General features: G+C 35.1%; 2 protein-coding genes across 2 annotated transcripts; both read left to right on the plus strand.

Annotated features, from left to right (window-relative positions):
* The first annotated feature begins 5,700 nt into the window (after positions 1–5,700).
* On the plus strand, positions 5,701–6,222 carry LOC114757317 (hydroquinone glucosyltransferase-like). Its single transcript, XM_028946326.1, has one exon. It carries the CDS (start codon positions 5,701–5,703, stop codon positions 6,220–6,222), a length of 522 nt encoding a protein of 173 aa, XP_028802159.1.
* A 1,785-nt stretch (positions 6,223–8,007) lies between these two features.
* LOC114757361 (hydroquinone glucosyltransferase-like) lies at positions 8,008–14,421 on the plus strand. The gene is made up of 2 exons (XM_028946389.1): positions 8,008–9,341; positions 14,139–14,421. The coding sequence occupies exons 1-2, from the start codon at positions 8,058–8,060 to the stop codon at positions 14,250–14,252; spliced, it is 1,398 nt and encodes a 465-aa protein (XP_028802222.1). The 5' UTR covers positions 8,008–8,057; the 3' UTR covers positions 14,253–14,421.
* Positions 14,422–14,757: the final 336 nt, after the last annotated feature.

A 14,757-nucleotide genomic window follows, 5' to 3' on the forward strand; every position in this document is an offset into this window, starting at 1 on the left:
CTTGTATATCGAAGATTTATACCATCACAAAGCAGGTGATCCCTAATATCATCAACACTTAGTCGCTCTCATTTAAACACTTGACACGGGGGCAAAAATACATTCCATTATTGCTAGGAGCATTCTGTTTAGAAAATTCAATAAATCGTTCTACTCCGTTCTCATATTCATCACTTGTTCTCAAAGCATTCATCCAACTATGATCCATTACGTTACTACCTAAGGAATTATAAACAATTTAATTCCATTCAGCACAGTCCCAATAAACATTAACCAAATTCAAAACTAATGATATCAATTGAATCTGATTCATTCCAATTACAACATAAATCATGCCAATTCCTAAAATTTAAAAAGACATAAAAATTACTTTTACAAGTTGTGGAGATTTTACATATTACATAACAAAAATCCAAACATTATGAGAACAAAGCTTTTCATTGACAACTAATTAATGCATAACAATCTTTTTAATCTTCAAATCCATTATCCAATTAATAAACATCCAATTTTTAAAGCTTCCTCTTGAATGTAATCAACATCTAATTCAAAACATATAGGAAAATTTTCTTTTAGACATTTTGACAAACACTTTATATATTAATTTTCAAACAAGTTAGTTAATAATGATTTCAAACTTCAAATCCATTACCCAATCAATGTAAACAAATTTTAACTTATCTAAATGCAATTTTTTCATTAATAATTTAATGTATACCCAATCCTTAATCTAAATTCAATACATATAGGAAACTATCTAAATGCAATCCCTCTTAAGCATTTTGACAAACACCTTGTATGCATTATTTTTCTAACAAGTATTAACAAGGCTTAAAATCTTTAAATTTTCTACCCAATCAATATATACAAATTTAAAACTATCTAAACACAATTCTTCAATAAAAATTTAAACAGCAACCTCAGAAACCAATTCAAAACTCCTCAAGCTACTCAAACCCACGTACAACATACTAAACCCACAATGTAACGGTTGAATGAACTTACCTTCATTGTTCTGGCGTGCTGTCGAATCAAAGACTATCACGGCCTGCAGAGAGGACGAGGACGGTGAGCTGCTGTGCGTGTGAACTTCACGGCTTCAGCCTTGGTAATCAACGGCAAGCTGCTACAACACGGCTACTGCAGAACGCGCGATGCAATGGAGGGAGGGCTACGGCCTTGAAGAGCTAAAATTAGAAGGAGAGACCGAAAAATCTTTGAGTAGCTCACGGCTACTGCATGTAGAAGACGAAAATGAGAGGGAGAGACCGAAAAATCAAAGTTGCGGGCGAGATAGCTGCGAGCTGGAGGTTCTTCGCGGTATAGATCTGATATGAACTGATGCTAGCTGTGGGCAAATTTTTTTAAAAAATCAAGCCACTTCACGTCTGTTTACTTGAAAACAGACGTGAAGTAATGTCTTTTTCTGCTAAACAAATGTGAAGTAACGTCTGTTTCTGCTAAACAGACGTGAAGTAACGTCTGTTATGAAGAAACAGACATTAGTTCACGTCTGGTTGATGTAAACAGACGTGAATTAACGTCTGTTTTGTTTAAAACAGACATAAAGTCTCTTCTGTTTTTTAAAACAGACATAAATGAGGGAGGTAAATAACACATTTTGTTGTAGTGTGATCTTGTTGCCTCTGAGCTATACTCCCTCAAATGTCTCTTTGATGAGCCATTGGTATTCATTAAAAGTGGAGGCTTTGAAGGAAAAGGGAGAGAGAAAGAGTAGCTATTCAGCATAACTACAACTGAAGCCATGGTTGGCCTGTCAACGACATTTTCTTGAACACATAATAACCCAATATGGATGCATCTCATTATTTCATTCCTTAAAACATTGTTTAATATAGGATCTACTAAATTGAAAGTCGTCCCTTCCCTCCAATTTTTCCATGCCTGTAAGAAGTTCATCATCAATGATAAACATTAATCCCAGGTTACTTTTACAGCTACATGTGAACTAGTCATATATGTACAACAACCACAATAATAAAACTTTATCTTACTAGATGGAGTCGGCTACATCGATTGTACAATGGTATTGAGTTCTATTAACAATCAAATATTTGGTTAGGTTGTTAATTAAAAGATCTTACTTAATAGCTTTATTGAGTATTCCTTTTAACTTTCCTCTACCCCACAATCTTAATTATGTGTGTGTATTGAAAGATGACAAATACATGTATGCATGAATGAAAAGAGGCAAGTAGGGGCTTACATAGCTTAATATCTCTTTATCAAAGACACTGTTGTTCTTTTTGCCACTTAAAATCTCTAGAACCAATATGCCAAAGCTAAAAACATATGATTTGATCAAAAATTGTCCATGTATTGTATATTCTGGTGCCATATATCCACTAAACATCAAGATGAATAAGCTTAGTTAGATGTGTTAGTCATGACTAAGTATTATGATGATCAATCGATAATAAGGAGCAATATACGCACTAAGTTCCAACAATTCTACTAGTATTGCTTTGAGTTTAGTCCACAACAAATAATCTTGCGATGCCAAAATCTAATATTTTGGGATTTAATTCTTTATCTAAAAGAATATTACTTGCTTTGAGATCTTGATGAATAATACATAAACTTGAATCTCTATAAAGATAAAGAAAGCCATGAGCAATGCCTCTTATGATTTTGTAGCATATTATCCAATTCAAATGAACACGTTGATTTGAATCTGCAATATGTTCGTACCTATTTAAGGCTATGATCCATTGAAACTACGTCTACAATTAGCATTTTGATTTTCATCCAATATAAATGAAAGAATAGAGACACCATGCATCCAAATTAAGACAAAAACATCCCATTGACTTACCAAACAATAAGTAATCAATACTTCTATTGGGAAGAAACTCATATACCAATAGCCTTTCTTTCTTTTCTAAGGAGAAGCCCAATAATCTCACTAAATTGTGATGTTCGAGTTTAGCCGCCAAAAGAACTTCATTTTTAAATTCTGAATCTCCTTGGCCAGAATCCATGGACAACCTTTTAACAGCAATATCTTGCCCATTTGGAAGCTTGCCCTGCATTATTTATTAGAGTTGGGGCACGCAATTATTTAATCAATACCAGACTACACACACACATATCACACGCACACACAATGACAGTGTTGTCTGATATTTTATCTCAACATAACAATAACTTAATGTTATTTACCTTATATACTGATCCAAACCCTCCTTGTCCAAGCTTATTTGCAATAGAGAAGTTATCTGTGGCGAGTTTTATGGTGTTGAAATTGAATTGCAGTGACTCAATTGGTTTAATTTCATCATGCTCTGCTTCAGGTTGATCAGCTGAGAAAAAAAATCAAACAAAAGATGTACTTGAGCTTTTTTTTAGTTCAGAGAACATGGTTTAGTATGAAAACATTATTTTGACTGACTTTCAATTGGCTTCTTCGATCTCCGAACCGTAAAATGCAAATCAAAATAAGAATTGAAACAAAAGCTCCAATAGACACAGCCACGATTATGACTATTCTTGATGTACTGTCGCCATTCCCTACAAATTAAAGATCGGAAACCGATTAACATATTTATTGACAAGATACAGGGAGAAAATTGCAAAAATAAAATTCATATTTAATACTCCTTCTTGTTCTTTTTATGAGTAACTGAATTATGTAGATAAAAACAGTTGATTAATATTAATTAAAAGTAATACGTGTATAATTAATAAAGTGAGAGTAACTAATAATTAATGGGGAAAAATAAAAAAGTAATACTAAAAATCTTAAACAAGATATTATTGACTCTTATAAATATGTCATTTCCAAATAAATTTCTTTTACACATATATAGAGAGAGGGTCGGAGAGTAAATGCTTTCTTTGCTTCTTTGCCTAAAAAAAGAAAAAAAGAAATTGTTTTATTAAATTAGAAAGAGGAGTTAATACCTTTTGGGAAGCCACAGCTTTTGATGAATCAGCCGTTCCTGCCATGACATAAAAAGAAAAAAATAGAAATTATTTGTGGCTTAACAATTTACTCATAACTGGTGTGAATTTGAGAAATAAATCACATTTATTGATTATTCATATTAATTTACGAACAATTGATTCTTAATTAAGTATAGTATTCTTATACAGCGTTTACATTAATCAATATGGGACGAGATATTATTTGACATTTGGGCACACTTAGATACAAATTTAACATAAATAATAATTGCTCGATGGCAAGAGCTTAGATATGAGATATACATGAGTGCTATTTAGCATGTGATCGTTGGGTGAAAACTTATATAAATAAATGTCCTTTCGCTCTAAATTAAGTTGAGGTTGCACATATGTGCGCGCGCGCACACAATTAATAGGAAAATTAACTACACTATTTATAACTTATAAAATGATCGGTTTATTATTTCTGAGGTATACAAACTAACCTCGCCGATCTACAATTCAGGACCTTAAAATGCGTGCCTAATTACTTATTTTAAAGTCCCTAGGCAGTTGACTTGGGTTAAATTTTATGGTAAAATTACTTAAATATCCTTAATTTAAAATTTTAAAAAAATTAAATGACAACAAGTTCAATAAGTAATAATTTTAATTGATCAAATAACAACTACAACTAAGATACTAATTTACACAAATTTCATGGAGGGCAATTAAGTCATCTCATGAAAAAATTAGTTCCAAAATACTCCTCTGGTCCTATTTATAAGGTAGAGAGAGAGTATTTTTTTATCCTATTTATAAGTCATTTCATTAAATTTTCAATTTAAATGTATTATTTTGTCTTTCATTTATTATAGTATAGGTAGTTATCTCTTTTGAAAAAGACATATATTAAATATGGGTAAAATTGAAAATTTATTATATTTTAATGGAGAGTTAATGCATTTTAATGTTTTCTTTGGTATGTGTGAAATATACTAGAAGTGTCTTATAAATAAGATCAGAAGAGTAGTCCATAAGAGCTTCATAGAAATTAAGCTATTTTGAGTAGTTATAATCATCTTGGATTTCTCATATCTATGAGTGGTCCTTATATATGTGTGTGTGTGTGTCTTGATATATACATATTAGCATTAATAAATGAACATAGGTCGGCTTGAAGACAAGCCAGCGTTACTATGATGCTTAAATAGTCCCACGAAAGTTGTCGGCATTATTGTATTGACTTGGACAAATCTCCAACATCAATGTGATAAACATAATTTGTCATTTATATATAAAAAAGTAGACATTGGAAATATTAAAATCTCAGACATAGACTCAGAAGGAGAGAAGCCAGCTAGCTGATTAAAACATTTATATTATTGGTTACGCATTCAAATAACTTTGATATATACTAACATTTTTTTTTTCTATATTTAAATCTTCTCTTTATCTCATCCTCAAATAATAATCAAATAAATAAATACCAACCAACCTCACGTCATGCCGGGTATCTAGTGATTTTAAGGATATCTCAATTATACAAGTATATAACTATAATTATACTACAAAAAGATCAAAATTAATAAGTATTCTTACACTTTGTTTTTTTATAATTCATGTGTAGCTCGTTCTTGTGTATGATCCGTTCTATAGTTCATGAAAAATAATGTCCTGTTGATAGAAGAGTGTTATAGTTCTCTATGTTTCATTTGGGAGCGGAGGGACAGTGTCCCAAGAGCAGCTCAATGAACTGGCTTTAGGGTTGGAACTAAGTGCTGAAAAGTTCTTATGGTTGTGAGAGCCCCAAATAAATTTGCTAGTGCTGCTTACTTTGGTTCCAAAAATAGCAGTAATCCTTTAGATTATTTACCAGAAGGGTTCTTGCAGAGAACCAGAGACCAAGGTTTGGTTATTCCTTCATGGGCACCTCAGATTCAAATCCTTAGTCACAATTCCATCGGTGGATTCTTGAGTCACTGTGGTTGGAATTCCATCCTTCAGAGTTTGCAGAAAGGGGTGCCATTAATAGCATTTCCATTGTTTGCAGAGCAAAGAATGAATGCTTGTTTGTTAACTGATCTGAAGGCGGCACTGAGGCCAAAGGTTAATGAAGATGGCATAGTGAAATGGGAAGAAATTGGAGAATCAATAAAGAATTTGATGGAAGGCGAAGAAGGTAAGGAGATTTATAAAAGATTAAGGGATTTAAAAGATATTGTTGCTAATGCGCTAAAAGAAGATGGCTCTTCTGCAAAAGCACTACGTCAGGTAGCTTTGATATGGAAAAATTTGGATGGGAATCAGAAATGATAAGATTTGTTGGGGAGAATGGTCCCTGCTCCTCCGCCCTACTGCCCTCCCTGCTTCCTCCTCATTTTCATTTTCTTTCCCAATGCTTTTTTCTTGTTTCTTTTCATTACTATATTCTATATTCAATCAGTAACATTTTGATATCCTATGGGCAAAAAATGGAGCTGTTTTCAATTTTTTATGAGTTTTCAAAAATTTACATAAAAATCTATGCTGTTTACATTTGTTTTTTGAAAATTTTTGAAACATTATAAAAATTGAAAACAGCTCCATTTTTTGCTCATAAGATATCAAAATGTTACTCATTGAATTTAGAATCTAGTAATCAAAAGAAACAAGGAAAAAAAACATTTTGAAAGGGAAGGAAAAACGAGGCGGAAGCAGGGAGGACAGTAGGAATTGAGCAGCAAGCGGACACCCCTCTCCCGATTTGTTGGGTTTTATTAGTTTGCTTATTGTTTACTGCGTCCTAGTATTTCTTATTACAATACCGTTAGATGTGCTTTTAGGCCGATTCCAAACCGAAGAAAATGTTGTGAAGAATAAATAATGGAGAGAGATTTTTAGTGCTTATATTGCTTTTTTCGTTCTCCTTTTAAATTTGATATTTAGTATTTAATATTACTTGGTTGCTCTGTCCAAAAAGAAAATATTACTTGGTTGCATTTAATGGTTGGTGCAATAATGTAATACTTTACTATAAGTTTCAAATAACTAGACTTGAATTAAAAAAAAATTAAAATTAGTTAAAAGTAATAAATAAATTTTTTTATCAGAAAACTAAAAGAATACGTTAGAAATGTATTTTATTTTCAAATATGTATTTATAATAAATAGAAAAAGATAAAAGAAAATGTATATATTTGACAGTTTAATAGAAATGTCCAATTTTAAATATAGTTATTTCATTATTTTAATTATAATCGTCAACTAATTTCTTAATATTTATTTATTTTTAATATAACGAAGAAGTATTTAGGCAAATTTAAAATGCCTTTCAATTAAGTGATGAATATATTAGAACGATATTCTAGTTTTTCTTTTTCTTTTTTTAAATTAATGGAGTAGACACTAACAAACCAAGACTACAAGCGAGATCGAACCTACAACCTCCTACTTATAAAGAAATATCAATGCTACTAGATAACAAGGAGGATATTCTAGTTTTTTAAGATGTTCAGGAGTCATTGCACAAAGAAAAGGTATTTGTGGATTGTGTAATTCAGAAGGAAAAATTAATACTCCCTCTAGTACTATTTATAAGTTTCGAGAAAGAATATGTTTCAGTTTATAAGCTTCAATTTGTTATTTATATTAACATTTAATTCATTTTTCTAATTTTTTAAAATTATTTAATCTCTCTTCCTGTCATAATATCTCTTATCACATTTTCCTACACATTCTCGTCTACCATTTTTCTTATTTATTATAAGGACATATTAAAAATAAAAGTATAGGTTTAAATCTTAACTAATTTTAATTAATTGTTTGTTATTTACAAATTAATTATTTGAAACTTATATGGATTAAAAAAATAAGTGATTGAGATTTAATATTTTATAAAACTATTATATAGTATTACGTGGAAAGGAGGGGATAGACATCTATTTTTCAAAATATTGGATTTGAACCATTTATTTTTTTTATTCCATTCTATCCCTTCCTTTCTACGTAATACTATATAATAATAGTTTTATAAAATATTAAATCTCAATCACTCATTTATAAATTACCCTATAAATTAATCCACCCACATCCAAACGAACAACAAAGCAACCATAACTTACCATACGAGCCAAAATCCAAATATCACAACCTTATTGATTGCAGTTTCCATGGCGAAATCACCTCACATCGCCTTCATTTCCAGTGCAGGGTTCACCCATCTTTTCCCAGTAATCGAATTCTCAAAGCGTCTCCTTCAACTTCACCCAGATCTTCACATCACTTGCATCATTCCAATTCTCGAAACTCTTCCTTCTTCCTCTGAATCTTACCTTCAAACCCTTCCTCCAAACATTCATTCGATCCTTCTTCCTACAGTTCACAAGCACGACATGCCAGAAAATGTTCATCCTGGAGCTCAAGTTCAGCTCACAGTCACTCTCTCTTTACCATATATTCGTCAAGAATTGAAGTCCTTAATCTCCAGATCTTCCCTTGTTGCTTTGGTTACTGATTGTTTCGCACATGAAGCTCTAGATTTTGCTGCAGAGTTCAACCTTTTATCTTACATGTATCTTCCTTATGCTGCAATGATGTTCTCTGTCTACTTCTGTAACTCCATGAAGCTTGAAGATTCAGAATTCAGAGACGTACCAGAATCCGTAGAAATTCCACCTTGTATACCAGTTCGCGGCCGAGAGATCGTAGATTCACTTTATGATGGGCTTGTTCGTAAGCAATTCTTTGAACGTGCCAAGAAGCCAAGATTAATCGACGGTGTTCTGTTCAACAGTTTCTTAGAGTTAGAAACTGCGACAATTGGAAACTTGCAAGAAGAAACCAAAGGAAAGAAGCCTCAGATTTATCCGGTTGGACCCATTATACAAAGTCGATCCAATAATGAGACAAATGGGTCGAACTTGGATTGCTTAACCTGGTTGAACAATCAACCACCAAAATCTGTTCTTTATGTTTCATTTGGGAGTGGAGGAACATTATCCCAAGATCAACTCAATGAACTAACCTTTGGGTTAGAACTAAGTGGTAAGAAATTCTTGTGGGTTGTGAGACCTCCAAGTAATGATGTTAGTGCAGCTTATCTTTCTGCTTCAAGTGAGAACCCTTTAGATTTCGTACCAAATGGGTTCTTAGAGAGAACCAAAGATCAAGGTCTTGTTGTTCCTTCATGGGCACCTCAAATTCCAATCCTTAGTCACAATTCTGTTGGTGGATTCTTAAGTCACTGTGGTTGGAACTCCACAATGGAGAGTATCGTTCATGGCGTTCCAATAATAGCTTGGCCTCTGTTTGCAGAACAGAAGATGAACGCAGCCTTTTTAACAGATTGCTTGAAAGTGGCTTTATGGCCTGAGCCTAACCAGAGAGGGATGGTGGAAAGAGATGAGATAGCTAAGGTCATAATAAGATTCATGGAAGATGAAGAAGGAAGACAGGTTCTAAAACACAAATGAGCTAATGCTGTATGAAGTATCTTATTTCTTGCCTTGCGAGGTGTACAGTAAGTCACTATATATAGACAGTGAGATGTATAACAAGCAATATGGACAGAAAAGAAAAATCTAGAATGACAAAAAATCCACGTAAAAGCCCATTAGTCATTTGGGCTTTGTGATGTTCGGTGTTGGGCTTCAATACTCCCCCGCGAGTGGAACTGGGCTGGCAGCACGGTGAGACTCGATCTCAGAGTGGCAAATCTGGATGATGATAGTGGCTTAGTAAGAATGTCAGCCAGTTGATCCTTTGAAGATACATGAAGAACATTGAGAAGACCAGCAGCAAGGCGTTCTCTGACAAAGTGATAATCAAGAGCTATATGTTTAGCTCTAGAGTGGAATACAGGATTAGCAACTAGATAAGTTGCACCCAGATTATCACAATACAAAAATGGAGCTTCAGAGAGAACAATATGTAATTCATGAAGGAGTTGCTGAAGCCATATCAGATCACTGGATGCTGTAGCTATGGCTTTATATTCTGCTTCAGTACTTGATCGAGCAACAGTAGGTTGCTTCTTTGAACTCCATGCTACTAGATTAGGACCAAAATAAATGGCAAAGCCAGTTGTGGATCTTGAATCATCAACATTACCACCCCAATCAGCATCAGAGAAGGCATGTAGTTGAGATGAAGAGGATTTTCTAAGATGAAGAGCAAAATTTGAAGTACCCCGTAAATATCTGAGAATCCTCTTCACTGCAGTCCAATGATGTTCCTTGGGTTGATGCATGAATTGACATACACGATTAACAGCAAAGGTGATATCTGGCCTAGTAAAACTTAAGTACTGAAGACTACCCACTATACTTCGATAATAATGAGGATCATCAAAGTCAGTTCCACTATAAGCTGAAAGACAACTATTAGTGGCAATGGGTGTGGAGACAGGACGAGCATTTGACATGTTAGCTTTGTCAAGAAGATCTAAAATGTATTTTTGTTGAGAAAGTACTAAGCCAGAGGAGATAGATGTAACCTCAACACCTAAGAAATAATGTAAAGCACCGAGGTTCTTGACTGGAAAAGAACAGCTTAAGGCATCAACCAATTCTTGAATCACAATGGGAGAAGATCCAGTGACAATAATATCATCCACATAAATCAAAATATAAATAGTACATTTAGAATTGTGGCAAATGAACAAGGAAGAATCTGACCTTGAAGGCCGAAAACCAAGTTCAGATAATCTGGCACTAAGTCGAGCAAACCAAGCTCGTGGGGCTTGTTTGAGACCGTATATGGCTCTTTGAAGCTTACACACATGTGTTGGGTAGTCAGGATTAACAAAGCCAGGAGGTTGATGCATATAAACTTCTTCATCAAGATGACCATGGAGAAAGGCATTACTTACATCTAATTGATTAATGAACCAACCTTTTGAGAGAGCAATGGAAAGTATAAGTCGGACAGTTACGGGTTTCACTACAGGGGAGAAGGTTTCAGCAAAATCAATTCCAGGTTGTTGATGAAAACCTTTTGCCACAAGTCTAGCTTTGCACTTATCGAATGAACCATCCGCCAAAAATTTTTCTCTGAAGACCCATTTGCACCCAATGATATTCATAGAAGGAGAAGAAGGGACGAGCTCCCATGTCTGAGTAGCAAGTAAAGCTTGAAATTCATCATCTAGAGCCTTGCGCCATGACGGAGACTTGAGGGCCTGAGCAACTGAAGTAGGAACAGTAGGCATGGGACCCGAGGCATAGTGAGATGTTTTTGGGTGTACGGTGGAAACAAAATCTGGAGAGAGAGCTTTGGGTTTGAAGATATTGGCTTTAGATCTAGTAATCATGTGATGGGTAGGTTGAGGGGGTTGAGGTGATGGTGAGAACGGTGCAGAATTTGACGTTGCAGAATTTGGTGGGGAAGAGGACGAAGTAGGTGACGGCTTAGAGGAGGGAGAAGGTGACGCCAAAGTGAAAGAAGAAGGAATAGGGTTAGGTAGAGTGCTTTGACTTGGGTTAGGTATGGTGTATTCATTTGGGCTTTGACTTGGGTTACGTATGGTGTGAGCATTTGGGCTTTGTGTTGGCAAGGCATTTGGACTTAGTGATGAAGATGGGCTAGGTACCGTGTTTGGGCTAGAAATATTGGTTTGTAAGGGAAGTGAGGCAAATGGTTAAGGTAGATGGTTTGGGTTGTGTAGTGGATTGGGTTGTAAAAGGAAAGCAATTCTCATCAAATATAACATCTCTTGAAGTGTACATGCGTCCTGTAGGTAGATGAAGGCAAAGATATCCCATGTGATTTGGTGCATAGCCGAGAAACACACATAGTTGAGATCTTGGGCTTAGCTTATTTGGAGCATAGGGCCTCAAATTTGGCCAACATCCACAACCGAAAATTCTCAAAAAAGTGTAGTCAGGCTTTAAGTTGAATATCAATTCAAATGGACTTTTATTATTCAAGATTGGACTTGGAAGCCTATTGAGTAAATAAACAGCTGTATCGAAAGCATGAGTCCAGTATTTTTGTGGGACAGAAGCATGTTGCATTAGAGCTAGACCAGTTTCCACGATGGTTCTGTGTCTTCTTTCTACAGTACCATTTTGAGTGTGAGTGTGAGGACATGTAATTCTGTGATTAATGCCAAGGGAAATTAAATCCTTGTTTAATGATCGAAATTCTCCACCCCAATCTGACTGAAAAGACCTTATTTTGGAATTAAAAAAATTTTCAACTAGAGTTTTAAATTGATGAAAGACAGTGCGAAGTTCACTCTTAGATTTCAAGGGAAAAAGCCAAATATATCTGGAATAATCATCAACAAAAGAGGCATAATACTTAAAGCCGTTTACAGATAATATTGGGGAAGGACCCCAGACATCACAAAATATCAGTTGGAATGGAAAATTAGAACGATGAGATGATAAAGGAGAAGGTAGACGATGACTCTTGGAAGAACGACAAGCTGCACATTGATGAGTAAAATCTTTTGATGAAACTGGAAGAGAGTTTGACTGGAGAATTTTCTGAACAGTGCGGAGAGCTGGGTGACCGAGACGAGAATGCCAATGTGAAAGAGAGGTACGAACACCATAACAGGCTTGAGGAGAGACGGAAGGAAGAAAGGGGTACATCTTATTGTGGCTTGGAGCTTGAAGAAGAGGTCTCTTGGTCTTTTCGTCCTTCACACAAAAATAACCAGAATGAAACTCAAAAAACACATCATTATCAAAGCAAAATTGATAAACAGACATTAAATTTTTAGAAATAGTAGGAATATGTAAAAGGTCATTGAGAAGAAATTTGCCAGAAGGGGTAGGAAGAATGCCAGCTCCTTGATTCTGAATAGGCATCGCAGACCCATCACTCATCAAAACACTGTCTAAACCATAGTAAGGAGCAGAGTTGAGATTTAGATTTGAAAAATTATGAGTCATGTGGTGAGTTGCTCCAGTGTCTGGATACCATAGTGAGTCCTCCATGTTTGAATATTCAGAGTAGTGAGAGGAAAGAGATGGTGGTGGAGAGGCTTGCAAGGCATGATTAGTTCTCTGAAAGCAAGTGAGGGCAGAATGTCCAAAGCGTCTACAGAGTTGGCAAGGCACATCTTGGTCTGGTTGAAAGGAGGAGAAACGAGCACTTCCTCTGTAATTTCGTCCCCCAGTACGGCCTCTATAGGGACCACCGCGGAAAGCACGACCTCTTCCAAAGTTGTTGTTATAGCCTCTACCATAATTAAAAGTGTTGTAGCCTCTGCCAAAACCTCTTCCTGAAAAGATTCTGCCACCACGTCCTCCTCTCACAGCAGGCATGAAAGTGGTGTGGACCACTGAATTAGCCGAAATATCAGAAGAGAGAGAAACGGGGTCCTGATGAGCCATACGCTCTTCGTACTGCAGTAGATGGCTCAAAACACCTTCTATGGAAAGAAAAGCACGCTGGGTGGAAAGCACAGTAACAATAGTGTCAAATTCAGGACCTAGTCCAGCAAGAAGATAAGTAATAAAATCATCATCAGCAACGGGTTTGCCTGCGGCAGCAAGAGAATCAGCTAGAATGGTAGCTCGTTTATGATACTCAGACATAGTTTCTCCTCCTTTCTTGAGATTTGTAATTTGTTGATGCAGATGGACCAGTTTGGCTTGAGTTTGCTGAGAGAAAGAGGTTTCTAAAGCCAGCCATATAGCTCTTGAAGTTCTGTGACGAATGAACTGAGGAATAACCTTTTCAGAGAGCGAGGCAAGGAGAACAGAGAGAACAAGTTGATCTTGATGAAACCAAGTGATGTAGTCTCGATTTGGAAGACCAGAAGAAGTGAGCTTAGAAGGTTGAGGAATAGAGCCATCAATATAACCAAACAATTGTTGTCCATAAAGATAAGGCATAACTTGAGCTTTCCAAACAAGATAATTTTCCTGAGTAAGTTTGACTGTGATATAGTGGGGAAGATTAGAAGGAGGAACAGAGATAGTATTAATGGGATTGGAGGAGGAAGAGGGAGACATGGGAGAAGATGTGATTGTGGTAGTATTGAGACTAGGTGAGGAAGACATATTTTGGAACGTGGCTCTGATACCATGAAAAGACAGTAAAACACAAATGAGCTAATGCTGTATGAAGTATCTTATTTCTTGCCTTGCGAGGTGTACAGTAAGTCACTATATATAGACAGTGAGATGTATAACAAGCAATATGGACAGAAAAGAAAAATCTAGAATGACAAAAAATCCACGTAAAAGCCCATTAGTCATTTGGGCTTTGTGATGTTCGGTGTTGGGCTTCAATAGGTTCGTAAAAGAATGGAAGACTTGAAGGATTCTGCTGCTAATGCACTGAACGAAGATGGGTCCTCTACACAGACTCTGTCTCAGATTGCAATGGATTTGAGAGATAGAACATGAGGGAATTAGTGATGTTTGAATATTATATTATATGTAATTTCAATATTAAGATGAATATTTCAGGTTTTATTAGTTATTTTATAAGTGTTGAAGATTTCATATATGTGTAATATTTGCTGGTTTGCAAAAGAGATGAACAGAGGAAAACAGAGGATGAGTTCATTTTTTATGAAGCAAAAGTTGAGATTGTGACATGCAACTAAAGAGATGAAGATAAGAGAACTATGGAGGATAATAATAGCATATTCCTTTAGCCTCATTTTTCCCGGATGTGGATCCTTTCAAAAGTTAGAATTCCTCTCTCTCGTTTCAGAATCTCATATCTATTATTGAATAAAAAATAAATGGTTCAAACCCAATATTTTGAAAAATGGATGCCTGCCCCCTCCTTTCTACGTAATACTATATAATAATAATTTTATAAAATATTAAATCTGAATCACTCATTTTTTTTTAACCCAATGACAGAGATGTGGTTTTGAGAGGAATAGGAGGAAATTCAAAT

The sequence above is a fragment of the Neltuma alba genome, unplaced genomic scaffold (genome assembly GCF_004799145.2).
Source record: "Neltuma alba isolate B1F8T4 unplaced genomic scaffold, ASM479914v2 tig00001468_pilon, whole genome shotgun sequence".
Taxonomy (NCBI): Eukaryota; Viridiplantae; Streptophyta; class Magnoliopsida; order Fabales; family Fabaceae; genus Neltuma; species Neltuma alba.

Excerpts from the sequence above, each read along its gene's own strand:
- LOC114757361 (XM_028946389.1), top strand. The coding sequence starts at position 8,058 with ATGGCGAAATCACCTCACATCGCCTTCATTTCCAGTGCAGGGTTCACC. Across the intron at positions 9,342-14,138 it reads AAGATGAAGAAGGAAGACAG|GTTCGTAAAAGAATGGAAGA; the intron begins GTTCTAAAACAC and ends GGGCTTCAATAG.
- LOC114757317 (XM_028946326.1), top strand. The coding sequence starts at position 5,701 with ATGGTTGTGAGAGCCCCAAATAAATTTGCTAGTGCTGCTTACTTTGGT.